The sequence below is a fragment of the Channa argus genome, chromosome 24, assembly GCF_033026475.1.
Source record: "Channa argus isolate prfri chromosome 24, Channa argus male v1.0, whole genome shotgun sequence".
Taxonomy (NCBI): domain Eukaryota; kingdom Metazoa; phylum Chordata; class Actinopteri; order Anabantiformes; family Channidae; genus Channa; species Channa argus.
Genome location: NC_090220.1, coordinates 7,481,449 through 7,508,513, shown reverse-complemented (window position 1 = coordinate 7,508,513; position 27,065 = coordinate 7,481,449). Strand labels below are relative to the sequence as shown.

General features: G+C 38.7%; 1 protein-coding gene across 4 annotated transcripts; it reads right to left on the bottom strand.

Moving 5' to 3' along the window:
- Positions 1–361: 361 nt before the first annotated feature.
- Positions 362–27,065, bottom strand: sptbn4a (spectrin, beta, non-erythrocytic 4a). Of its 4 annotated transcripts, XM_067494875.1 has the most exons (20): positions 26,382–27,064; positions 26,021–26,175; positions 16,946–17,208; positions 14,837–15,074; positions 14,649–14,738; positions 14,282–14,560; positions 14,049–14,179; positions 13,719–13,923; positions 12,490–12,735; positions 12,209–12,343; positions 11,833–12,074; positions 10,687–10,825; positions 10,486–10,570; positions 9,957–10,168; positions 8,314–9,674; positions 8,097–8,157; positions 7,742–8,010; positions 5,776–5,946; positions 5,542–5,584; positions 362–3,356 (listed from the first exon to the last, which is right to left on the bottom strand). In XM_067494875.1, exons 2-20 carry the CDS (start codon positions 26,141–26,143, stop codon positions 3,078–3,080), a joined length of 4,572 nt encoding a protein of 1,523 aa, XP_067350976.1. In that variant the 5' UTR covers positions 26,144–26,175; positions 26,382–27,064; the 3' UTR covers positions 362–3,077. The 4 variants fall into 4 exon arrangements, with proteins under 4 accessions (XP_067350976.1, XP_067350977.1, XP_067350975.1 ...); XM_067494876.1 differs by having other exon boundaries at positions 14,837–15,070; positions 16,945–17,208; positions 26,021–27,064; XM_067494874.1 differs by having other exon boundaries at positions 26,021–27,064.

Below are 27,065 nucleotides of genomic sequence, written 5' to 3'. Positions count from 1 at the left end.
CAGCTTCATTGACACGTACTGAGATGCTGCTATTAAAAAAAGACATCTTCACAAGTTAAATTAGTTGATTAATGTAATCAGTGTTTTCAAATGTACTTAAGTTTCTATTATGTCATATTTTATGTACGACCCGCCCCTAGACAAAGAAACACAAAGGTTTTAGCACAGAGTAGATGCAGCTGATCATCTACACTCTAATCAATGCTGTTGCTATCTGGTGAAGCTAATGTTTTGTCTTTTTCAGCTGAAGTCTGAAAAAAAATGTGTGTGTGTGTGTGTGTGCATGCGTTTGTGTGTTTGAGAGAGAGAAAGCAAAGATAGAGAGAGACAACCATGTATTTTCACAATTCGACACCAAGTCTGCATCAGCAAGATGATTTATTTATGTCATAGCAGCAAGTTGTAAATGTAAAATAACAAAGACATACACACACACTTGTAGACCATCAATAAAGAAAATGAGGTCTGCACAGTATTGTTTTTTCTTTTGTTAGGATTTATATGTCCAATTTGATTTTCACTGTTACTGTTATAACATAGTGGCAAAAATTGGTCTGTGTGTTTCATAAAAGTGATGAGAAACACACACTCAAAACATACATGATGAAGTGGTCTAAATATCTGCCGTGAGCAATGAATCTAAACAATTACAGCCACATGAAAATACTAAAGCTCCTATTATAGCCATAGAAATCCGTATTGCAATGACAAGGACTCTGTCAGGTGATTCAGATGAAATGTTTTAAATAACCAATTTGTTGTCTCTTCTTAGCCTCTCATTTGACAACCTTCATGATATCTCACACATGTAAAAACAAACAATGACATTTACATCATATCACCCAGTGTTTTTCTTTAACTGATCTCGATGCTGCAGAAATGCCGACAACCTCAATCATTCAAACACTGCTGCATCTGACATACACTTCTGGTGCTTAAATCAAAAGGAAGACTGTTAAGAAGCCTTTTTTTTTTTTTTTTAGTTTACATAGGTGTAATTTGACAGGAAGGGAAACAGAAAAGCCTTCTAATCTGAACAAAATCTTAGCTGTTTCTGTTTCCCCATTTTTCTTCAGTATAAGTACAATGTCAAATTGGCCACATTTTACTAACATCAGATGAAGTTTAACGGTACTTCTCTTAGTAAAATTTACTGACATGAATCACAAACAATAGGTGGACTAACATCTGTTTATCTCTGTGATCACAGCATTCTGTTCTGTACTAAGTCACCAGTAATTTGATTATCCAGAGAAGCATGTAGTGAACAGCACTGACTAGTTTTGTTGTTGGTGGTAAGATATAAATTTAGCCCACCTCTCACTGATACCCTTGCTATTCAATCATCAAATATCACAAGTTCCTATTGGGGCCCTGGGGCTACTCCTGATGTAATAAGAATAAATATATGCATATAACAATACAGCAAGCATACTTACATGTATGTCCTGCTGCTCTTCCCTGGTAAAAATGTTTAATACAACTAGCTACGGGTGTACTTATATACACTCTTATAGTTAATAGTGACTCCTAATTTTGCATATTTGTCAATTTTAATAAATGTAATAAACATTAATATATTTGAGTGATGATTGATTTGTGGATTAATACAAATGTTTAATTTTACCCATTTTAGTTCAGAGTATTGTTTTATTATAGCACAGGATTTATTGGTATACATACAAAGATAGGTATATACATTTCATGACTTAATTCATTACAATTTTACATTAAACTTGCCTTTGGTAAAGAGATTCCAATCAGAGTGAACTTCAAATTAAAGGCACAGTGTCACAGAGAGGTTTCCCTCTCAGTGAACCTGCTTTAAGAGTTTACAATTTTGGCCACCGCAAGCTCGGTGGTGATTAAAGTCAGTATGTTCTGTAGAGAATAAATCGCAGTAACACAGTACAAACAGGGGCCATGTGGCTTAGTTCATGTTACAGATAAAAGAGAAGTTGATATCCTTCCTTCTTCTCATGCTTACTGTGGATAGAAGACAACCCTACTTTGTCAAACTTACCTCTAGATTTTGAGAAGTGGACCATGTTAGCAATATGCATGTATCTTCCACTTGCATTAAATTATTGCAATTCCAATACTGCCCAACTTATTATTCAAGAACATAAAAATAAAGGCAATTTTAGCAGGTGCACTAAGACTATTCCATGCAATGTTCTGATTCTGGTCATGTATACAAAGACATTGTGTCACATAGGCTCTGTGTTACTTTGAGCATTGCCACTTTGAACACACCTTGAATTCTATAAATTAGAACATGATGTCCAGGTCTTTTCCCGATCACGGATCATTGAGGATGAATAATAATAGTAACAACTGATCAGAAACTGTAGAATTGTGGATTCACTGGCACCAATGAAGTCAGGTGTGTAACACCAGCATTCCGTTATACTAACATGATTAAAAGCTACCCATGTGATGGGTTTACATGTCTTTATGATTAGTATACAGAAGTGTCAAGTGTCAAAGGTGCACAACTGCCTGGTGTAAGCTTATATGGATGTGGAGAATCATAGTTCAGTAACAGAGTTCACGTTTGCAACTGTTTCCTTTTCCCTTTTTCTCTCTAACGAAGAGAAGAAATAAAAAAGTATATTGCTTCAAAAAACGTTTGTTCTTTTTTTTTTTTTAATATTGTGAAACATTTCATTCACCACTTCTCAGGTTTGTCTAGATAGACAGAGCATTACATTGTCAGTCAGAGATACATACAGAAAGATGCTGTAAATCCAAGAGATTAAACGATCAATGATGGGACGTGACAGTGACTAATTCCTGGGACCACTTGTTGTAGGTCAGTCTGTCTGTCTGGGCCGACCTCCTATCTACCATCAGGTGGCACAAAGCAAGCACGGATGTATTGCCTGGGTGAAGGGGAGGGGCTGAGAGATTAGTCCGTCACAGTTACAGTAGTCAGTCCAAGGACCATGGCCTCCACGTGTTCCAGCTCCATGACTGAGGATTTACAACCCTAGCTGCACATCCTCTCCAGCCGTCCCTCCCACCCACTGCCTCATACACTTTTTGTCAGTAACATTAAATTACAAAGGGGCTCCTCATTTGCTTTTCCCAGACGTGCTGGAGCCCCCCGCCCCACCCTCCAGCTTGTCTGCGATTTCAGATGTGTCTAACTTCTCAGAACCATCCCCTTTGTCTGACCTCTCTTCAGCGGGCTCGGACCTCTCTGACCTGGCGTCCGCATCCCCTTCAGACTTCTCCTTCCTCTCAGAGTGGTCAGGGTCCATGGACGAGGTGCCTGGCTTGTCCCACTTGCCCATGGCCTCATGCTCAGCTATGCAGGTGGAGATATTTGTAGTCCAAGCCTTCAGGTCCTCCTTATAAGTGAAAGAGACACATAGCTTACAGTACACAGTATATTGGGTTTTTGGAATCAAATCATCACAACTGTCATTTCAGGATTATATGAGCCTGCAAATGAACAGAGCATCTGATTAAACCTTTATTTAAATAAATAAAGTATCAGTACAAAACAGCAAATGACCAGTGTGCTCCTGGCAATTGTCTGTACTTTTGACATATACCTCACAGGTGAGGGTGAGGAATGTCAACCAAATGTCAACCAAAATATTTGGTTGACATTCCTCACCCTCACCTGCGGGTGTTAGGATTTCAGGCTAAACTGACACAACCAGTGGTTAAAGAAGTGGTTAGAGTAAAGATTACTACAAGAATGTCAAAAGCCAGTCAAAGTCAAAGTCAAAGCAAAGTCAAAAGTACTTAATATTCTGCAATAAACTCACAGATAGCAAGCTCCTGAATCCTACACAATCTGTCACTATGCCAGTGAAAGACATCTTATTATATTTGGTAAATGGTAAATGTTCTGCACTTATATAGCACTTTTATACCTATTGGCATCCAAAGCGCTTTACACTGCTTCTCATTCACCATTTGCACACACACTCATACACCGATGGGGGAGCTGCTATGCAGCTGGCCAACACTCACCGGGAGCAACTAAGTTGGGGTTCAGTGTCTTGGTCAAGGACACTTTGACATGTGACCAGAGGAGCCGGAGATTGAACCAAAAACTGCGAGTTTGGTGGACAACCGCTCTACCTTCCTGCACCCCTATATAATGTGCATGGTTTATTAAATAGTATTGACTTGATTTTAACCTAGTTTTATTAAGTTTAGATGAAGTCAAATAATTCAGTCCAGTGCTTCTTAATCTATAGGGGTTGGGGCCCTTCAAAAGTCTGAATTAAAATCAGATGAGTGATAAAATAATTCAAGAATGAGGAAAGAATAAAAAACTATGTTTTGCTTCACAAATCTGTGTTGATTTTATGGTTATTTTTAAATGTGTTGCTTATTTAGAAAATAAATAGATGTTTTTTTTATACAGGCAGGTGACAAAGGAAAATCCTAAACATGTGGACAGGAATTTGTTTTCAATCATGTGCTATGACCTTCACAGTCACTATATCTCAACATAGTAGAACACCTAGAGGAGATTTTGGACCTATGTGTAAATAGTGCTCTCCACCACTATCACCAAAAACATCTAATGGAAATATTTTTTGGAAATATCTTTAGGAAGAGCATCAAAGTAGAGCATCAAATGCTTGGAGAATCAATGCCAAAGCACTGTGAAGCTACTCTGGAGGCTTCTGCTGGCCATCTTACTAAGATACTCTAATAGTTTTTTCTCTAATTTGTGTAGGATTCAGGAGCTTGCTATCTGTGAGTCAATCAGGGCATATCCATAAACTGGAAAATGCAGTCCAGTAAAATATACCTCGAAATTATACTTAAGTACTTTCCACTACTCCACATCACTTGTGCCCTTTTTTTTTTGCAATAAAAGTGCATGAAAGAAATATTTTTTAATGTTGATTCGAAGTCTTTCACGAGTCTTCTCAGGTTCCATGGTTCATATAGAGACTACACCGATGATTAAGAAATCTCCTTGCAGTAGTCCTGTTATACTGTATAATTACCTTATTATTTTGTTAACCCATTACATAAAACAAAAAGAAAGAATATTCAAAACTCCCAAGGGGATGCAGTGTCTGATATTTTCTGCACAATGTGATGATCAAAGAGAGAAAACTGTAAAAAATGTTTTCTGTATATTTTTATGATTTACTATTTTTGTCCAATTTTTTCCAATGCACTTGGTGCATACTAAAATTCTTAGGGTAATTTTTGCATGGAGGTTTTGTTTGGTTGTTTTTCTCCACAGGAAAACTTTGTCTATTGATTAATTAGATCACTCCTCTACTCTTTCTTTCACTCTTAGCTCTAAGTTGACTTGTTCCTGCGAATGATATAGATGTATAAAAATAGCTCATAGATGCATAATTTCAGCTGGTGACTATAGCTTTTACTGTAGCTAACATTATTCAAACAGGAGTAATAGTCAGTTGTCTGCAGGCTATTATTGAATCAGATTCATATACATTGTGCATAATAGTAAATATTTTACTAGGATGATATGTTTGAGATTGGGTAAACAGTAACCACAGTGCCTAGTAATGTAATAGATGTCCTTACCTCATCTTTTGCGTGGAAAACCAAGTTGTTCCCATCATTTATTCTGTTGCAAAAAAAAAAAAAAAAAGAAAAGAAAAGAAAAGAAAACATCAACAGGGATTTCTACGGTTCTCTTAATATTGTGTAATGAATAATAAATCTCTCCCAAGTCAGGAAAAATGCTTTTTAGAATTTAGAATTTAGAATTAAGAAAAAAATCAAACTTAAAATTTATAATAGTAAAATTGTTCTTACTGAAGAACAAAAACGTTTTTCTTCTTCTTATATCCCACCGAAGGGTCAAATGAGCAGTTACTAAGGTCCACAGGAGGCTCTCCATTGTATGTTGCGTTGTGGTTCCTAGCATCCTTGTAGAAGGTCAGGTTTCCCTCTTTCAGCACACAGTATACATTCACCCAGGACTTGCTGTAAAAAAAAGTACATCTTAATAGATAAATATGAAATGTTTTTTTCTAGATAACTAGAAAGAAAAAAAATGGTTTAAGGTAGTCAAAATACTACTTCAAATGCTTCATTCAACTCTGGTGCTTAATTCTATGACCAAGTCATTACAAGGATACAAAAACAAAACACAGTGTGAGACATATTTTATTTGTTAAACTTATGATTTAATTTAATTTAATATAACTAACTTGTTGTTAAGCTTGTTCTAATGAGTTTTCCTACAATATCAGAATTTTCTAATATAGTGCAGAATGATAATTACAACTATTAATTTCTGCTACGTTTTCAGCGTATTTTAATACACTAAATTGCTTAATCACACACAAACCAGTCTAATTTTTTAGACACAAAGCAAAATAATAGTCACAGCTTTCTTTAAATGTAATTATATGTTAAGAAATTGATAAATGAACATTAAACAAATACAACAGCATAAGACCATACATAGATAATACTACAAGTTCAGACAACTCTTTATGCTACGCTGTGGTACTTCCTTAATATAAACCTATGCACAAAGGCATATAGGCTGATATGTACACTTGCTACAACAACACAGGAAATTTATTGTTTATTGTAATTTATTGTTAAAATGATTGTATTTTTAATGTTAGCCCAAGCTTTAATGACATCCATTACTGAGGGTCACACTGTGGGGAAAAACAGCCATGTGCATATTTTCAACTTCTTCACAAAATAATAAAGTTCATGTGCTCCTTGTTCTAGGTGGCTAGTTAGTTAATTAGTTAATTTAGCATGCTGTTATTTGTAACGTTATCTTATATTAAAGTAGATGAACCCAATTTTTACTTTACCTTACACTTCTTAGACTTCTATTTTTTTTTTGAAAGAACTACAAAAAGACACTATCTTTACCAAGAGGTCAGGTCAGCCCTGACTTCTTAGCACCCACCACCCACCAATTCCTGTAAAACAGAAATTCGTAGCTCTGTACTACATCAGACAAAATCTTTATATTGAAGTTTTGTGCACGCAGAAACACCACTACTTCACACAACGATGCATTTATGACCGAAAAATGAAAATTAATAATCACAAAACAGACAGAAAAAAAGTATCTCCAAACATAATTTCAGGTTTATGAGGCAGTGGGTGGGAGGGACGGCTGGAGAGGATTTCATGTTTGCCACGCAGAAAATAATTTAGGTTTAAAAAGTCTTGATTAACAAAAGCATCATGGATCTGGGCCAATGTGTAAATGCACACTGTCTCTCTCTCAAAAAAAGGGCAGATAAACATTTTCAACTTGCTGCCTTGTGAATTCTACAGATGCAAATTAAGGAAGAGGAGCTATATTGTTGTTAGTCAGTTACAGTGAGACAGTGCCTGAAAGCCATTATGTTCAAAAGACCATGCAAAACTGTGACGCTAAAGCAGACAGAGCTGCAATCTTGCTCTGCCACTTAAATGTCAGGAGCCTCCACTTAAAGGAGTCTAAGAAGAGCGACACACTGAGGATGCTATTGAGGGTATGAATCTACGACGATGGATAATACAAAAAAACAAAACAAAAAAAAAACAAGACAAGGCAAGACAAAGACAATAAACCTTTGTACATCGACCCCGCGGCATTTGAGTGCCTAAATGATCCTTACTAATTTATAAATGCTGTGTATTGCCCTTGTTGAAGGCATGTTCACTCTACAGCATCACAGAATTCTTGTGCCTTATAACTGCTAGTCAACAACTGGATATTTCGAAAAACAGTTGTATGAATTGTCTGTGATTGTTGCACCTGTTAGGGCTCCTCTGCTGAGCTTCGAGGTCAGAGCTGGTGGCCTTTTTGCGGTAGAGGAAGCCTTCGTTATGGGCAGTGTGTGAAGGTGGCTGGGGTGTTGTAGGGGCACCAGTTGCTGGGGCTGAACGAGAACGTCGCGTTTCCTCGGGTTCTTTTGGACGAGGCCTCCTCCTTGGCTTCGGGCGGTCCCTTGCTCGAGGACGTCCATCAAAGCGGGTTACCGGTGCTGATAGGCTGCTAGGAGGTCGATAAGGCTCTCCTCTTGCCTGAGAAAACAGAGAAAAATAAGAGAAAATAAGACAAATTATTTTACAAAACAACATCGTGATATAACTTATGAAAGCTAACTCACATGTGCTGCCTCTCGCTCCTGGGCCTGTTCTACAATTTCTGCCATGGTAGATCTCTTCTCCCTGCAGTGACAGCAGACATGATGACATGAACACCTAAATACTTTATACAACTTTAAAAATTATTAGAATCCCAGAGCTGACTAGATACTTACTGTAAAACCAAATTCTGTTACGAATATTTGAATTTACACTCACTAGCACAGCTCCCTTACATACCCTGAACGTTTGTCAGAGCCCTCCTTAGCAGAGCCCTCCAGGTCACTCGAGTCCTGTCTCTGCAGCCTCTGCTTGCCACTCCCCTCCTGTTCACTGGACGACTGCCTCTCCAGGCGCCTCCGGTAGCGCTCCTGACGCACAATCATTGGTAACTCGTTCAGCCTGGCCTGTATCTCCTGTTCGCTAGATGTCTGTCTACCTAGCTTGTATTCCCTTTCTCGCCTCAGATGGTCCATTTGAGGGTCTGAGCGGCTTCCACGGGGATCCCTCTGGAGACGACCATGGAGGAGCTCCAGTCCTGACTCTGGTCCCGTCATGTCTGCCATTGGGATGTCCCCATACTGTTCACGCTGCATTCTGCTGGCTTCTAGGAGTGGGTTTACAGCCTTGTGGATGTGATTGATTCTGGGCTGCATAAAGTCAGCTTTTAAGTGCTGCCATGCATACGCCATTTTAGGGTCCATGATGCCACCACTCTGTGCCAGGTAACCAGAACTGCCTAGACTTCCACTGCTGTAATGATTTTGTGCCAGAAATCCTGAGCTGCCCAATCCCCCACTGCTCTGATAATTTTGCACTAGGTATCCAGAACTCCCCATATTAGGCTGTTGTGCCAAATAGCCAGAACTTCCCATATTAAGCTGTTGTGCCAAATACCCCGAACTCCCCATATTAGGCTGCTGAGCCAAATACCCCGGACTCCCCATATTAGGCTGTTGTGCCAAATATCCTGAACTCCCTAAATTAGGCTGCTGTCCCAAGTATCCAGAACTTCCTATATTCTGTGGCTGGGCCAAATATCCAGCAAAGCCCATATTCTGTTGTGGCAGAAAGCCAGGGCTTCCCATGCCTCCACTGCTTGGTTGCTGAGCTAGGTTTCCTGAACTTCCTAATCTGCCGCTGCTGAGATGGTTCTGCATACCACCCACACACCCAGTAGTCATTCCAAAGTACCCAGAGCTTTCTGCACTGCCAGCAGTTTGATGGTTTATCCCAAGGTAAGTAGAAGTGTCTGGTTCACCTCCCTGCGAAGTCAATGCTGAAAAACCAGAGTCACTTCCACCTCCAGAGGATCCAACCAACTTGCCACTGCTCTGATGTTCCAGTCCATGGTAGCCTGATCCATTTTGAACCGGGTTGTAACTGGCTAGAGTTGATGACAATCTCTGAGTTGCAGGGGTGGCCCCCAGACCCAGGTTGGTCTGTAAAGATTTGGGTTCTATGTGTGCCTGTACTGTCTGCCTCAAAAAGGATGAGGTAGCAAAAGGTGAGGAAACACTTGGCGTCAGGCATGATAATGGGAACATCCTACGGCTAGAAAGAGGGGTTGTCTTTTTCTCCTCTTCTTTTTTCTTCTCAGCCTAAAATAAAGGGGTTTACATAAATTAAAGCAGTATAAAAAATACAATAAGGTCAGAAACAGCAGTCCAGATTGATGTAGGAAAATGGAAGTATAACATGCTATCAAGAATATTTGCTCCAAACGCTGCTTTCTTTGGCTACTGAACTATATAGTATGAAAAGCAGATGGGATGCCGTAAATAAGTAAATGTAATGAGACTGACATGCATGTCCCCATGTCTGCTAAGCAAACCCAACATCTCCACCTAACTGATTAGACATTTATGTGCAGTTAAGCTTACCGCAGAAAGCTGGCGGAGCGAGCTGAAGCGTTCTTTCCAGGTTACAGCAGCCTTGCGGAAGGCCTCATGGCGAAGGATGAGCTGCTCGGCTTCATCTGTTTGGGCCTGGGCCCCTCCTCCCTCTGGTTGCTTAGAGGTGATCAGTGGCTCCTTGGCCTTAAGCCAGGCTTCCGCTTTGACTGTCTCTTGGGCAAACCGGAAATGTTCCTGTTCTGTAGGTAACAGCAGACCAACAGTACGATTACCATCACACCACAATTGAATGTGTTATTTACATGCTTGTGCATGAATTATGGTGATGTGTATTATGCATTCTATCCTAACTTAGATGTTTATCTTATTTGGAGTCATGTTCCGAGTAGATTTGCAGTGTTAACTCAAACAGGAGGTAATACATTCATACATCAGTCATGATATTTTAACTGAATATAACAGATTGATGCGGAAAAAGCATTTATTCTTTGAGTCCATTTGACATTTAACATTGTGTTGCTCCTGCTCTGACTAGTGAGTGAGCTACTGTACTCACTGCGCTGTAACTTGTCTTGGTGTTTGTCCCATTTTTCAACGAGATCCTTCTGCTTAGACAGAAGGCTGTCCAACTTCTCCTTAATCTGTGGTGACAGAGAGATTGCAGTCATGACTACAGCATACTGTTATATCTTCATTAGTTATCTATTTTCTATGGGGCGTGTGATATCTCATTTGATGTACAGTGTGCTAGCCTGACCTCCTCAGATGCAGGGTTGCCTGCAGCTATCAGAATCTTGCCAAGATCTGCACACTGCTGTAGGGTCTTGCTGCGGCCGTCTATTTTGGATTTCAACTCTTGGTGTTGTTTCATCATCATGTCCAGAGCAGTCAAATCCCTGAGGATGGATTCATCAGATTATTCAGATTGAATTGAGCAACAAATACTAGTAGGGAATCCTACACCTGCATGCAGACAGTAAAGCTGTATATGCTTCATAAGTAAACATTTTTACACATTATATACAGTAGTTGTGCCAAAACTAAACAATATATTATCTTTAATGATAATATATTGATAGGCATTTACCTTGTGCAGAAATAAATCCAAATGCTTTAATATGGCATCTGAATTTGTGTAAAATCTGACACCAATTCTGAGTGAAATATTGTGGCTTAAATGTTTTGGGACAAAGCAAGCTAATCAAATACATCTCCTGATATTTGTTAGCCTAAACAATTTATTGTTTACAAAATAAGCCACAGATTAACCAGTAATTGAAGTATGGCTACAAGTAAATTAGTTCCATCACTGATTAACCCGTTCAACAACAACAACAATTTTTCCTCTACCATCAGTCCAAAATCTAAAGAGAAGCAGTTAAATATTATATGAGACACATAATAATAGCACCAAGGCTCTGACCCTAGAAGACTGGACACTTTCTGTTATTAAAACTACTAACTTTAATTGACAGGTCAGCTTTGAATGGTAGAAACTGTCCCTTTCCTTTACTGTTCCAATACCACAGTGCTCTATGTTCACACATATGCTAATAGATGGACATCTGCTAAAATATTTATAACCAAGCCGGTAATTCTGCAAGCCTAATGACAACAAAACAGGAAAACGGAAAATGATGGCAGTGATTGCAGTGTAAAATTATAGCTTTCATATGAGAAACAACTGTGGTTTGAAATTAGGTCAAGGTGACACAGCAGCCTATTTCAACACTGCAGAGTAATGACATTTTGTCTACAGAGACTGCACAGGACCACAGAGACTTTCAGTTTAACTGAACACTGAAACACAAAATGCAGACACTAAACCTGGACCACATACTATACCGTTTTCCTTTTTTTTAGTTTGTTTGCACACCTCAATAGAGAAAAGTTGATGTCTTACCTAGGCTCATCCCATCTTATCTGGCCCATGATGCCCTCCATCCACATCAGATTTTCACGGACCACTGAGAAAAACTGCACCTTATCGGTTACTGAAGTGACTTGGACACGACTGGCCTCACAAGAGCTCAGCAGATCTTTCCATGCCTCCATTACTTCCTGCTCTTTGACCATAATGGCTTCAGCCTTTTCACCAGCATAGATAGTCCTCAGTTGTGCAGCATTCTCCTGCAGCTGCCTCACCTGCACCAGTACAAGATGAAGGGAGTAAGTGGCGTTCATCGCGCAAACATCAAAATTACCTGAAATTCCACTCATCCACTCTTCTGTCTATAAACAATGAATGCGTTGTGCAACTGGGTTCAGAAATTACTTGCCTGTGCAACCAGCAATTGAAGGGCATGCTCAAAGGAGTGCATGAGTCTCTGCAGGGTGGCTGGATTAGTAATGTTGGCTTGGCATGCCCTCACCTCTGGCAGCTGCTTCGTCTTCCCTGCAATTTGAGCCAAGACCTACAACACAGGACCGGTCAGCATCATGAGTATTAAATGAAAAAAAAAAAGAAAATAGAAGGCAGATGTCAGGCTTCCTATGTTTGAAATGTAAATGAAAAATGGGGTACATCTAAGTCGAATACTGATATTTGATGTGGCTGTACCTCTTTGCAGTCGGTGAAGAACTTGTGCAGCTGGTGCGATGCTGCCAGCATCTGCCTGCGTGTCTCCATCAGCTCAAGGAGGTCTGCCCATGACTCGTTCAGGCCGTCCTTCCACTCAGCGATGGTGGCTGCGTCAGAGTGACCACAGTCGATCATCTCATTTACCATTTTGTTGACTTGCTCCATCCGCTGCTGGCCAATACTGTTGGTTTCTGAGGCAAACTTAGTGAACTTCTCCTGAAGCACCTGAAATACAGAAACTACAAAACACTACAGGAGCTGGACACAAATATATGAACTAGTATATTCTGATGCATCAACCCTGCTATAAATACTACTTTTGTGATGCTTATATCTATTTTTGAGAAGATTGGTTCTTTCCAGTATACTAATTTTATTGTGTTTCTCTATACTTGACCATTCTGTGTCTCAGAGGAGACATGGAGACTATGTAATGAACCACAGGTGTATTCTAAGGAAATATTTTTACTGGACAGCATCACTCTTTTCAGTGACTGATTGTTTAATAGGACTGGGCAACGTTGGCAGTAAGAAACAATACCAAACCTGACACTGATGTTTGTGAAAATGCTCTTTTTCATTAGACAAACCATTTCTCTTTTCTTTGTCTTTATTATATGTTCATTTGGGGAAAATACAGCTGCACATATATGCAGACATAGTGGCTATTAAATATTTGAATCGACAGAGACTTTAGCCTCTCACATAAAAATGTAATTTTATTTAGAACATTTATAGCTATTTTTGCTCTCGTGTTCTGTTCTTTCAATAAAAATCTAATTTTAATTGTATTTTGGTGTTATTTATATGAATCACATTCTGACATCCTGATACAACAACAGATGTTGAAATAATCGGAGCAATCATCAAAACGTTCTGTTTGACTAACAGAATTCCTTTATCTCTACATGCTGAATGGCTAAAGATATTGCACAACAGTCTAAACAACAATATTATGCTATGTGTAATTAACATTAGTATTATCTGTTAAAAGAATTGGGTGTTGGCTCATTGAGATATGCACCGTTCGAAGAGGCCTCAAATTAATTTCAAAAAACACCTTTTTAAAAAATGCAATTATTTAATGCTGTTATAAAAAAGTATAAATGCAATTGTATGTGATATGAAAAGGTCAAATATCAGGTTTCATGCCTAACATTTATTTTGATTTGAGTTGTGTAGTAGCTAAAACTGTGTCATGGACTGACCGTGACATCCTCAAGGTCTTGGCCTAGCTCTGTGGAACTGGCCACTGTCTCACGCTCAGTGATCCACCTCTCTAACTCCTCCACCTCTTTGTTGAGCTGATAAAGCCAATACTGCTGCTCCAGCTTGGTCTTCCTGTGTTCCACCATGTCCTTCAATGAGACATACAGCCGGTCTATGTGGGACTGCTGCTTGGTGATCTGCTCACTGTTGAAAATGTTATAGCAACCAACAAGAACATTATTTACAGCTATTCCTATATTATCCAATACAGTAGACAGGATATGTAGAGATAAAACTAACTGCAAATGTGAGAGTCAGTCATGGCTCACCTTTCTGGGTGTCCTAGTTCTAGGAGATGCTGGCATTGTTGGGACAACATGCCTACTGTCTCTGCATATGTTTCCACTGTTTGCTCCAGAGTCAGGTGGGCCTTCAGCAGATGCAGGGTGCTTGCTTCATCCTGACAAATATATCAAGAATAAAAAAGTTGTTGGTAATATGTTGATTTACGGTTTATTCCCAAAAATACTTATTATTTCCTGAAGGTAAGAGTTGTCCTTACCATGCCTTTTTCTTCATTGGCCAGCTGGAGCTTTTGACCTGATAGCCAGGACTCTACTTTAGCCGCCTCGCTGTAGTACAGCTGTGCCTGCAATGCAGCCTCCAGTATTACTGACCTCCTCTCTGTCTCCAGCTGCAAAACCTCCCACAGCTGCCGTACATGTCCTGCGCCTTCACGTATAAACTCCACCTCAGGGGTCCTCAGCGAAGCAATAATACCCGCCCGGTCCAGAACCTCCTCAATACGAGCTCGTCGCCCTGTTAGCTCCCTTTGGAGTGTCTGAAAAATCAATCAGAGCCAAGTTTCCTGACTGAGCACAGTTAGGTCACACTCCACAATGACAAAAGTTTTTTTTTTTAACACATACCTGGTTCTTTTTTACATGCTGCTGCACACTCTGCAGGTTAGTGCCATAATCCTTACACGAGGCCAGAGGAAGCCTCTCCTGAATCCACAGCTAACAAGTAGTCAATATCAGGTCATCACATTTTGTAATGTACATGGAAGAGGAGACATAGGCATAGAAAGCTCAAAGAATAGAAGTTTGTCACTCACTATCTCATCCTCCAGGTCCTGGGCGACTTGGTGCATCTCTTTGGAAGCCAGCAAGATGCGGCGTCTTTCCTTCAGGGGCTCAATGAGGCGGACGATGCGGGTCTCTACCTCACCTGGCTGCTCGCCTCCCTCCTTGTCACCTGCCATCAGCCCTCGCTGGGGTAGACAGACCCCTTGTAAGCTTCCCAGGTCTCCCACATCCTTGTAAAAGTCCCCTATCTGGGACTCCATTGCCTGCAACAGTATTAAATAAAAGGTCATGTTACAGACATGGACAAGCACAGCACGTCAGAACATTTCAATGTTACGTGAAGGTTTGCTTTACTTTAAGGAAAAAAAGGATATGTTGCATTTTTTAATGGCACCGAATCTCAGGTTTAGAACCACGCCACAACAGTGACATCTTTGGACACACGTCATAGCAATGAAAAATTACATAAACTACAACGAGCTGACTAAACAGTACGTCAAAAACATTAGATACAATAAGATTAGATACAATAAGTTAACCAACCACTTTTCTTATACATTGTGATGCTGCGTAAAATATAAATTAAAAGAGAAAACAATGATTCATAAAAATAGTAAAAAAGAGGATATTACTGGCCGATTAAAGACTGGAAAACTTGTGTAACGCTAACAAAAAATCCAGAAGAACATCCTGTACTCAACATAAAATTCAGTTTGAGGATTTCACCATCTACTGTACATAATATAATTAAAAGGTCCAAAGAATCCAGAAAGATCCTGTATGGACTTAGGAACACATCTTAGAAACATTGTCAGTGAACACAACTGCACCCAAAAATGCAAGTTATATCTCTATCATACAAAGAAACAACCATATATAAACAAGATCCAGAAACATCACTGCTCTGGTCCCGACTTCATAACTGAGTAAGGTGAAGTGGAAAACTGTCCTGTGGTTGGCGAGTCAAAGAAATCGTGGACGCCACATCCTCCATACTAAGAAGAGAGTGCCTACATGACTTAACAGAACACAGTATAAAACCAGTATCTATTATGGTGTGGGGATGCATTACTGCACATGACATTGCACACATGTAAAAAATTAATTAATGGAGAATGATATTTGCAGCTTTTGGAGCAACATCTTTTTGGGGAAGGCCTTGACAAAACTATACCCCATTCTGGAAGTATAACAACAGCATGTTGACATAGTAAAAGGGTCACTCTGCTAAACTGGCCTGTGTGCAGTCCAGATCTGTCACCTATTGAATATCTGGAACATTATGAAGCAAAGACTACAACAAAGGGGACCCCGAAATGTTGAGCAGCTGGTATTTTACATTAATCATATGTATCAAATGCTCTCCGGTGGTCTCCAATTGTTAAAATTGTTAAGAGAAGAGTTGATGAAACACAGTGGTACACATGGCCCTGTCCCAGTTTAGCATCAACTTCAAAATGAGCAACTTTTGATTGTTTTGGTTTCAACATTTAATATGTTGTCAGTGATTTGTAAATCACTGTGTTCTCCTAATCTAAACTTTAAACAGCATCCCAGCTTGTTAAGAAACACAGTTGCAAAAGTTCTTTGTGGAATGAGAAATAATTGGTAATAGGCTGAATCAAAGGATCAGAGGTTGTTTTACAGAGGTTTATACCCTTCCTTCCTTTTTACATGTTTATTATTATTATTATTATTATTATTTCTTAGTTTTATTTTATATTGGATATTTCTTCTTTTTTTTCCGTTTCCTTAGCAGCCATAACACTGTGGACAAAGCGTTATCTTATTTCACAGCTAGTTACTAGTTATATTTTAGAAAATGTATGTATATAAATAGAAAATTCTAAGTACACTGTGTTGTGTACAATTTTCCACTGTGTAAAAATGTTGCATAATATGTTGAATGATGAAAATGTTAAATATGTGAATAAAACTTTGTGGTGTAGAGTGCAAACATACACTTATGCAGGTCAAGACAAAGTATAGGTGTCAGAGGGCAACCAACTGGAGTTTGTTATTCTGCCTATTCAGTTATTAGAGAAGCAGAATTTCACTGATATTTCACTGATCATTGGAGTTTTACAAGGCTGTGCCAGAAAACTCTGAGAGCAACCCAGGAAGCTTTAAAAGTTACCTGGAATTTCTGGAGCTGCTCATTGAAGGTAGGCAGATGGTGTGCCTGCTCCAGCTGAGGGGGCTGCTGCTCCAGGTGTGAGAGCTGGTTGTCAAGGTCTGAGTAGCTTTTCACTGCTGGCTCAGGCTTGTTGTTTTCAAACAGCTGGCGAGCCTTTGCTTTGGTTGTGCTCTCCAGGTCAGACCAGCACTCTCTGATCTCCTCCAGCTTCTGCTGAACAACTGAACGCAGCTCTGGCTTCTCTTGGATCAGCTCCTGACCCTCCTGGACACAGAAAACAGTAACTTTAAGGGACCAACGGCTGTAAAATAACACTGAATAACACATTGATCAAAATCACTACACTCTCAGAAAATAAGCGGCACTGCTGTACCTTTACAATGGGGTACAATGGAATGCCACTAGGGCTGTACCCTCCAGAAGGCCAAATTGTACCCTTCACAATGGGTACTTATTTGTATCCTTGTGGTAATAGCTACTATATACTCCTTACCACTTGAGTGCATATATGTCATTGCTTTCCATTTAACTTAGTCAATCATAATTACATTTTTGACTTTATAACTGTAATAGCAAATGTTTATATCCACAAATCTACTTGAAAAGCAGATTGTCTGCTGAAATTGTAACTTAACTGAATAAATAGTACATACGTACCCTTTTAGCCCATAAATAGCACACACGTTACGTTGAGGTCTAATATTTAGCCCTAGGGGGTAGATTAGTATAGACTGTTCCTTGGGGCACAGAGATTAACTGCAAGGACGAATCTACACCTATTTATAAAAGTGTACTATTTACGAATTACATTGTGTGTTAGAGTGTCATTTCGTGGCTGAGAGATTTTTTGCTCCTCACTCACACACTCCTTTAATGTCAGTTTTTGCTTCAAGGGATGATTTTTATAAGCTGAGATGATTGCTGCCTCCCTTGGTACAAGAAATCCTTGCCAATCTGCCTCTCTACCATTGACTACCATTTTAGATTTTAAACAAAACAAAAATCTATTTCCAAAATGTAAACAATTTAAGACACTGTCAACCTTCAATTAATACTTTTTAGCGCCTGGAATTGGTGTTCCAGCAATATGCTAGACTGAGATGGACAGTTTTTTTTTTTTACAAATCACCATACAGGCACCTAAATTTAGAAAGTTATTCCGAATCAAAAACCTCTGGATCTATATTTTATATTCATTCCATTATTTAAAACTTGTGTGAATAACATTACATATTGTAGCACTAAAACTTTAGTGGCTAAATTCAGTGTTGTCCCCAAAATAGATAGGGACAACACAGGTCCATGCCAAGAGCAAGCCCCCTGCTCACAGAAAAGCAGGTGTATGGAGCAAAGATTGGCCTCAGGCTGACCTGAAAAGCATCCATGGTGAGTCTAATAAGCCTTTGTTTTGTCCTTTGCCCTGAGCTCTTCAGCTTTTCACTCAACAAACTCTTAGGATTTGAATGATGTGATCTGGATGGGTAGATGGCACACATCAAAGATTGTGCCATTTTTTTATGGGTCCATAAAGCTCTTCTTTAAAATAGATGATTACTTCCTCCCATACCCAGACTTAAGCGAGTATGAGGCCTTTTGTTTTTATGACAAGTTTTCTGTATCTTTTTCCTGAAAGCTCATTCATAGCCTACACCTTCAAGCCCCTAATTATGACATTTTCATTATAACTTAATATACAAGCATTTGAAAAGTGGTGGACTATTTATTTAACTTGAATTGCAATACAATGTGCATATGATTTGTTTTATAATCCAAATCCTGCTTCCTTCAATCATCTTTCACAGAAAGCTGGACCTATATCCTATGGGTTTCATAATGCAGTGCTGCATTCTTCCTCTTGGCACAAGCTGACTGCTTAACTGCTACTAGTGCTCACTCTCTCACATCACATTCTCTCATTCCTCTTTCCTCAGCCTTGCTCTCATTCTCATAATGCAGAGCCAGCAGAGAGCAGGTCTCTCCCTCTCTCTCTCTCTCCTCTCTCTTGGCTTTACTGACACACAGACTGAAACAGAGGGAGAAGAAATCAGAGAGGTGGTGTAGAGAGGAGAGGAGAAAAGCAAAGTAAAGCAAGAAGGGAAGCGAAAGGAGAGGAAATCAAAGGTTTATGGAACAGAAATGATGCTGCATTTGTGCTGGGGTTTCATCCAAAGGGCATTTGTGAAATGGGTTTTCTAGGCAGTCATGTCAGGCGTAGTGTGATATTTTACTGGCCACCACATATGAATCGTGCTATTATGGCAGCATTGTGCTGCCAAAATCTGCCTGCTTTTTTTATAATGCTGATGCAGCATAGTGAAACTGTGGGTGATTTTCAAGGGCTTGTCTTATTTTAACACCACAAAAAATGTATTAACACCTAATTTATTCACAAAGAAAACACTATGCAACTTATGCGGATGGCTGGTATTCAGATTTGGCTAAAAAAATAGTCATATTGCAAACCTGAGAATATCAGCACGTGAAGGTGTCAACATCCTACTTAGTTTTCATACCATTTTAACCCACAACACACACAACTGGAATGTAGGCTGAAAGCAGTCACAAACGTTTATTACGCAACATATAGGTAAGTATTTTTATAAAATCGGATGTTAGTAAATAGATTTTTATTAAATAGAGTATGTTCAGCTAATGTGTATTCTGCTCTGTTTAAAAAACAAAAAAGACCAGTGAAATTCAAGCACATTTGCCATATGGTATGTACAGTATTGTATGTATGCATTCTCCATTAAAGCAACGGTTTTGTTTTGTTTTAAATCTCACACAACAGATATTACTAAATAGAGTAGAACTTCACATTGCCAAGATACTACTTTACTATTTGCACAACATCACAGAATCCACTAGTTTTTATCCAGCTGAAGTAACTTGATAATTAGCTAAAGACTCATTTTCATTGGCTGTTATATATATGACCATAAAGTACTCATACAAATTTTGAAATATGATTTAGGAAAGTTGACGTGCTAATAGGTTTGGATTAATCTTATGTTAAAATGGCAAAAACGAGTAAAAACAGCAAAACAGTTTTTCCATCAACATAATAATCAATGCACATTCAGCTAGTGCAACTGCTGAATGTGCTTCTTTCAGCATCAGAAGTAAAGAAAATAGAGTGTTTAAAAAGAAAGTTATTATGTTATATCAGTGCAAATGTTCGCATCTTCCTTAATAAACCCTCTAGGTAATTAATTTTAATACTTTAAAAATCAGCTGATCTTAAAAATTTGTCTGTTAAACACTTAATCCTTGATTAGTGGCACCAGGGGTGTTAAACTGGACTTTACATTTGCAAGTGGATAGAGCAACAAAAATAATTGGATCAGGAAAGAGCACCAGTACCAACTATGAAGACATGGACACACGAAGATTCTTTTGAGAAGTGAAGGCCAAGAAAGAGACACTAGGAAACTTGGTGGAGAGAAATATAAGAATCCAGAACATAGTCAAGTATAGACTGCGGAGTTTTGGGATTGTTTGGAGTTAAATTGTTTGTAATAAAATCACACAGGAAGCCCTTGCTTACTTCTAGACGTACATGCATGGACAGAGTATGATATATTGCATGGGAACAAGCCAAATGAGTTTGGGAACTTGATTATATGGTCCGGTGAAACTAAACTTGAGTTATTTGTTCATAATTTTCACAGGTATTGTGGCAAAAAAAAAAAAAAATTGCCTATGAGGAGGTGAACTTTATTCCAAAACATGATGGACACTAGTGTTGGTGTATGGCTGCATCAGTCACTGGAGCTCTGCATAAAGTGGAAGGAAAAAAGAATAAATGAGTACCAAAACATTTCCAACTAAGTAGAAAGAAGTCAAGTTGACATGACTCAATTTCCGGAAAAAGCAGAAAGAAAAATTAATGGAACCTAATTTCAGAAGATTTTTAAGCAAGGCCACCAGTAAAAAAGCTACAAATTAGGAGGTAGTGAATCATTCAACAAGACAATGATCCAAAACAAAAGCGAGAGCAACTCAGGTATGGTTTTAAAAGAATAAAGTGAAAGTTTCACTTTTGCCCTCTCAGCTTCCTGACATAAATATAATTGAAAACCTGTGGATAGATTTCAGGAAGGCTTTACATGGCAGACAACTAAGAAAGCTGGTAGACTTGGAGCAACATAAAGAATGGTCTAAAATTAGGCCTGAAAGGATACAAATGCTACTCAGAGGTTACCCAAACAGGTTGCAGGAGGTTACTAAGGCAAAGGAAGGCGATATTAGGACATTTCACAAAGGGGGTGCAAACATTTGCACTTCAATCATAACTTGCTTTTTATACACTACTTGACCATACAGGCATACAGCCCATTATACAGGAGGAGAGAACATTTATACAAGATAAACCCCAAGAATATATTGCTTCTCTAAACCTACAGTTACTGTGGTTAGGGGTTGAAAATAAATTGGAGTTATATGGAAGGTGAATATGATGAGATTGTGAAAAACAATGGAAAAAAACAAGGCTTTCTTTTACATTGCAGTTGCAGCTTACTTACAGAGTAAATAGTCATGTTTTACTAACCTTGCAGAATTTAGAAGATTAGCATTTGTGGTGATTGCATGGAAAATGGAATAATCTATCATGTTCAGATCCTAATAATATTACAGAAAAGACAGGGGTACCTTTTACAGTTTATTTCCGTAAAAATTGGAAGGTTTTCTTAGTATTTCAACTGTAGGTTCACTGTATTTATCTACTTGTTACATGTTACAATTACCTTGTACATACTATACTGTTATCCATGTTTTCGTCAGGCAAAATTCTGTAATTAGCAGACTGTAAAAGAAAGGATTAACACAATTTTCTGCTTATTTGTGTTTAATTATAACAGTAGCAATATTCTATTATTTTTTCTGATTAACAAATCCTATGAAGACTAGAACTAACATTAAACTAAATTGTCGAACAAATAGTAAACAAATCATTGTATTCTGCATCAACATATATACTCAAAAACATCACAGTCAATTGATGAAGACAAATATAAAAACAACTAATTGTTAAAATATTTATGGTGCTATTACTTATTTTTTACTTTCATTTTTTATGTCAATATTGTTGGCAAAATCTTTTTTTTCTATTTTTATTTTATTTTATTTTTTTTATTAAAATCTATTTTATCTTCAGGTATATGTAAACAAGCAAAAAAGGAGCAAAGGTTTTTTTTGTTTTGTCACATTCAAATTTTAGATGCTCTTCAAAAAAATATTATTGGACCAGGCACTGTTGTCAAAATTGAGGCTGAAAAGTATTTTTTTTTAAAGAGTCACACTGTTGCAAGTTCCTTCATTAAGGTGAACACAGCATTGCCATACACTATCCTGCAAAGTGCTCACCAAATTACAAAGAATTGCACGGTTAATTTTTTGCCTTTTTGGGTCTTTAACAGTGTTAACCTGTTAAAGACTGTGCCCAGCTAATTCAGGACACTGTTAAGCCCTAAATATGGAAATTACTGTACATTTTTACTGTTTCTAAAACCTACATTTAAAATGGGCGAGGAGCTATGTGCCACATCGGGGGCAGAGAGGTTGTAAAGTAAATAGGAAGAACAATAGCATTGTTACTTAATATCCACAGTGTGACAGAGAGCCTGCATAAATAGTATCAGGACCTTCAAACTTAAGCAAAACGGAATTCGGCCATTGTTTTATTACATCTTTGCTTTTCCCAGAGTGATATGTCACAGTACATTTTAAACAGTAATGAAAGGTTTATGAGATGGACTAATGTATTCTTAATTTTAGTCTATTGGGAATTATTGTTTGGATTATTGATCATGGAATTAATTGACAAATAGAAAAACACTGAAAAATATACCAGCGACCAATTAACATCAGTGTCCATTTTTGTATGTAAGCAGTGTGGGTCCAATAGTCAGGAATCTAAGTCAGCCAGTTAGACAGGTACATGGTTTATGAGCCCATGGTGAGGCCTAGCACAAGGTCAGTTGTGAGTCCTCTTGATTTAACAGAGACCGTTACAGATCCTCTATCTACACAAGCCAGTCTAGAGCTGTACGTCTGGCATCATGCGCAGAGTAAGTACTGAGACAGAAAAGAGGAAAGGGGCTGAGACAGAAACCTTTCCAAAAAAGGACACACAGTTCTCTGATCACGGCAAGATGCAGTGTCATCTTTTATCTCTCTGTTTCTCAGGTAACAACTGAACGAATGATGGGGGTAGATTAAGTGATGTAAGGAGGCTATGAAGCCACGAGGAGCACTGTAACTGTCTGTACAGGGCTACATACACAGTAACTTTATGAAATCATACCAGACAGGTGAGAGAAGCTCTGTGAAGCAGCCATCTTCTGTACCAGTCCTTTCAGCTTATTTCTCTTTTTTTAAATGAAAGGTTACACCGATATGCTGATGATTCAGAAGTAAAGCAGTATCCTGTTTCAGCCCATTTTCATTTCAAGCTCAAGGTGTCATTCTTGGTAGATGGCCTCTTTGTGGCCAAGATTAGCTGTAATGTTTTACCTTATGGACACTTCAAATTCTAAAGTTTCAGTGTTCACATCTATTAAAAGACACTTGTTTTGAGTTACAAAGTGTCCTGGTTCCTAAACTTTGTTGCATGTTGAAACCTTCTTCCCCAATTCTCCCTGTCTTTATCTCTGTATTCAAGCACATTTATTTTATATCACCAATATTAGTTAAAATCTAATGTTGGGGCTTTCTAAGTTTTTTCAAATATAAAGTATACACAATACCGTTGTACTTTACTAAGTGACTTTCATTTTGGCTGTCAAGGGGCAGCTGTGGCTCAGTTGCTAAAGTGAGTTGTTCACAAACCACAGACTCTGGTTTAATCCCTGGCTCTTTCTCCTGGCCACATGCCTACAGTATTACAAGACACTAAACCCCCAAGTAGTAGCCCTCGAATGGAAGCTGTCCACAACAATGATTTCCCGATGGGATCAATAAAGTATTTCCAAATCAAACTGAGATACACAAACCTACTGTAGTGCCTTTGTAATAATTTACAGTTCAACATGTTGAGAAGTCTTTGGATTAAACTTCTCCAAACCAACAAACTAATAAAAGCTATTTTGAATACTGAAACATTTCCCAGATATTCTCTGAAATATTAGATTCATTATTGTTCTACAAACCTTTTTGATGGCATAAATTTTTTACAGTTCCATTTATGCTACTTTTGGTTACTACATTTGATTAATTCTTCAAAAATAACATTGAGGTGTTCCCACCATGAATAAATATGTCTGTATTGTTCTGTTCAAGTCTCAGTATTTGAGCTATTCTGCACAATTAAGCCATGAGTCACAAACATAAAAAGCTTCAGAATTAGTGACTAACGTATACAAAAAAGCTATGTTTAAGAAATCATCATCTACTAAAGCACAAACTTATTAGGACATATCAAGGAATGACAATGCAGTCATATCTGAAGTCATCTTTTAGCTCCTTGAGACGAAATTAAATCGAAGCATCTGTTTGATGGGTCTAGACTACAGCATTATAATCCTTAAAATACACTTCATACATGAACAAACAGGCTTATGAGGATTTCTTAATTAGGTAACACACTATAGTGGTGCCTGTCTTCATGGACCACCGTAATAATTAGTTGCACTGCTATCCTATGAATATTTCATATTACTATATATACTCCAAATACTGTGTTAAAATCTATACACTCCAATGAATTCCGTAGTATATTCAATAAAAATGAATAATTAAAACACAAATAATATCAATAGTATATAAGTAGAGATGTAAATACATTTTAGCAAGGTCAAGGATAAATATCACCAATGCTGAAATAAACTATTACTATAGACTAGTCCAGAAGGATCATGTAAAGGTATCAGGATACTACATGTTTCATTTAAACTTTTCACCATAATAACTGATAGGAACCCATAAATAACTACTTAATAATAAATAAACTGATCACTTATAGAACACATCTTACACAATAAAAAAATATAAATTATACATTTTGCATGGGTAAAGCTTTTGGCCTGTAAAGCGCATCAAAGTAAATAATATTATTTGTAATACGTGTAACAATAAAGCAATTAGAAGAGTCTAGCTGCAAAAATAGTTTCTGCCAGACATTTTCTTCACAGGGTGCTTTGGGGCTGAATTCAAAAGAGCAATTCCTGGTTTAACCACACCACATTGTTTCCACTATAAAACATTACAAATTTACAGTGCAAAGCTTTAGTCAACAATTCTGCATTAATGGGTCAAAGGATATTGCACTCTGCCAAACAAACCAGATAAACAAATATTTTCTGCAACCTTCACCAAGAAGGTTGCAAAAAATAGGACTTGTATCCCATATGTTCAACATGTTCTCACTATTAGCAACTTAACATGTGACACAATCTATTGTCATGTTTTATATCTGTTATTTGAACCAAAGTCTTAAACATAAACCCAATACAATTTCCCAATAATAGAGATGAAAATATAGGGTCACTGGCTACTTTTTATCTCACTAAGGTAGAGGGCATGGAGAACATTCTGTGCAGATTGGATGTTGATCTATCAGGGCAGCAAAACATCATGGCAATGTGGGGCATAAAGCAAACCAGAAAATGTTAATATGATGTAACCTTCTATAGGCTGTGTGTTCCTAGCAGATACCATTTGTCAATTAAAGAAAATGAAAGAAAAGTGCATTCTCTGTATGTTAGGCCTTCATTTGTGCAAAGGTTTACATGTCCTCTATATTATATCAGTCATTGTTATATCCATAACTAAACCATGTAAACCATATGGCCTATTCTCAGTGCAAAGGGAACAGCAGGGATCACACCACCTGTCAACCTGATAACAGCACCATAACCTTGAGAATTTAACTCAAGATATCCCAGTTCTAAGAGATAAAATTAAAGCTGAGTGATGACATTTCCCACTTTCACCTATTCCATTCACACCACACCCACCTTTGACAATGATTCTTAGTCATGCATTCTCTTTGGTACGTTAACCACCTCAGACTCACCTGCTTTGCTCATCTATCCTCCCCATCCAACCCTTGATCCATCGCTATGCCTCCACTCACCTGTTCTATCTTGGCCAGCCATTCTTTATTGCGGGCCAGTTCGGCCATAAAGGCCTGATGCTTCAGCCACTTCCTGTGTAGCTTTTGAGCCTCATCCCGTGCTGTGTCTCGGGCCATCAGCATCTTCTCTTCCACCCGCTGTCTCAAACACTCAGCTAGGAGAGACAAAAATAGCCACCATCAGGAGCCCAATGCTTGAGCCAGCCCTTCTTCCCCCCTTTCCCACAGGACGTCCTGCCTGCCTCCTGGATGCAAGAGCCACCCGCTCAGCTCTGCAGGGGCCTGGGTACCTGTGCTGTAATCACCCACCCCAACCCGCAATAGAGACCCTTTTTGAAGAAAAAAAAATCAAGATAAGCACCTCAGCAGCAACGTTAGCAATGGAAGCACTCAAGCCCTTCCCTTGGGTCGCCCCTGGGTCCTCATGCCCTACCACTTCATGGGTCTTGCGGTCCTGATGCTGCAGTGCCTGCTAGCTAGTGTCAGAGAAGGCAAAAACACCCGGTGAAATAGAGGAAATGCGCCAGTGACAGCACCGGTAAATGACACACACATCCAAAATTCCTTGCAGATAGTGGTTATCTTTTAGCTCCAAATCTTGATCACAATCCAGGTATCAGAGAAGGTATAGATGTAGCATAGCCACAGAAGAACCTTTTGGCTGGGGCAAAACCTTACTATCCACCACTAGCCAGTCAATCTGTAGTCCTGTTCAACGATGCTGTAGACAGGAGGAGGAGGAAGTGTTGGAGTGGGAGGAGCAGGCTGAATGGGATGCAGAGGCAGTGCAGAGGAGGCCGGATAACACAAGCTATCTGCTCTTGAAATACCCTGTTCCCACCACTGAAAAGATGAACATGCAGCCTGGTGTGAGACAGCAGACTATTTTCTCTCCTCAGTTCTCCTTTCTCGTGTCCCTGAACAGCTCAGCCGTGGATGGTGCATGCTGCTGCAGTCCTTGCCTCTTAGCTATGCTCCTCTGTGTGTGCGGGTGTGCTTGCATGAGTGTGTGTGAGAGTGTGCAATCACAATCAGCACTGCAGTG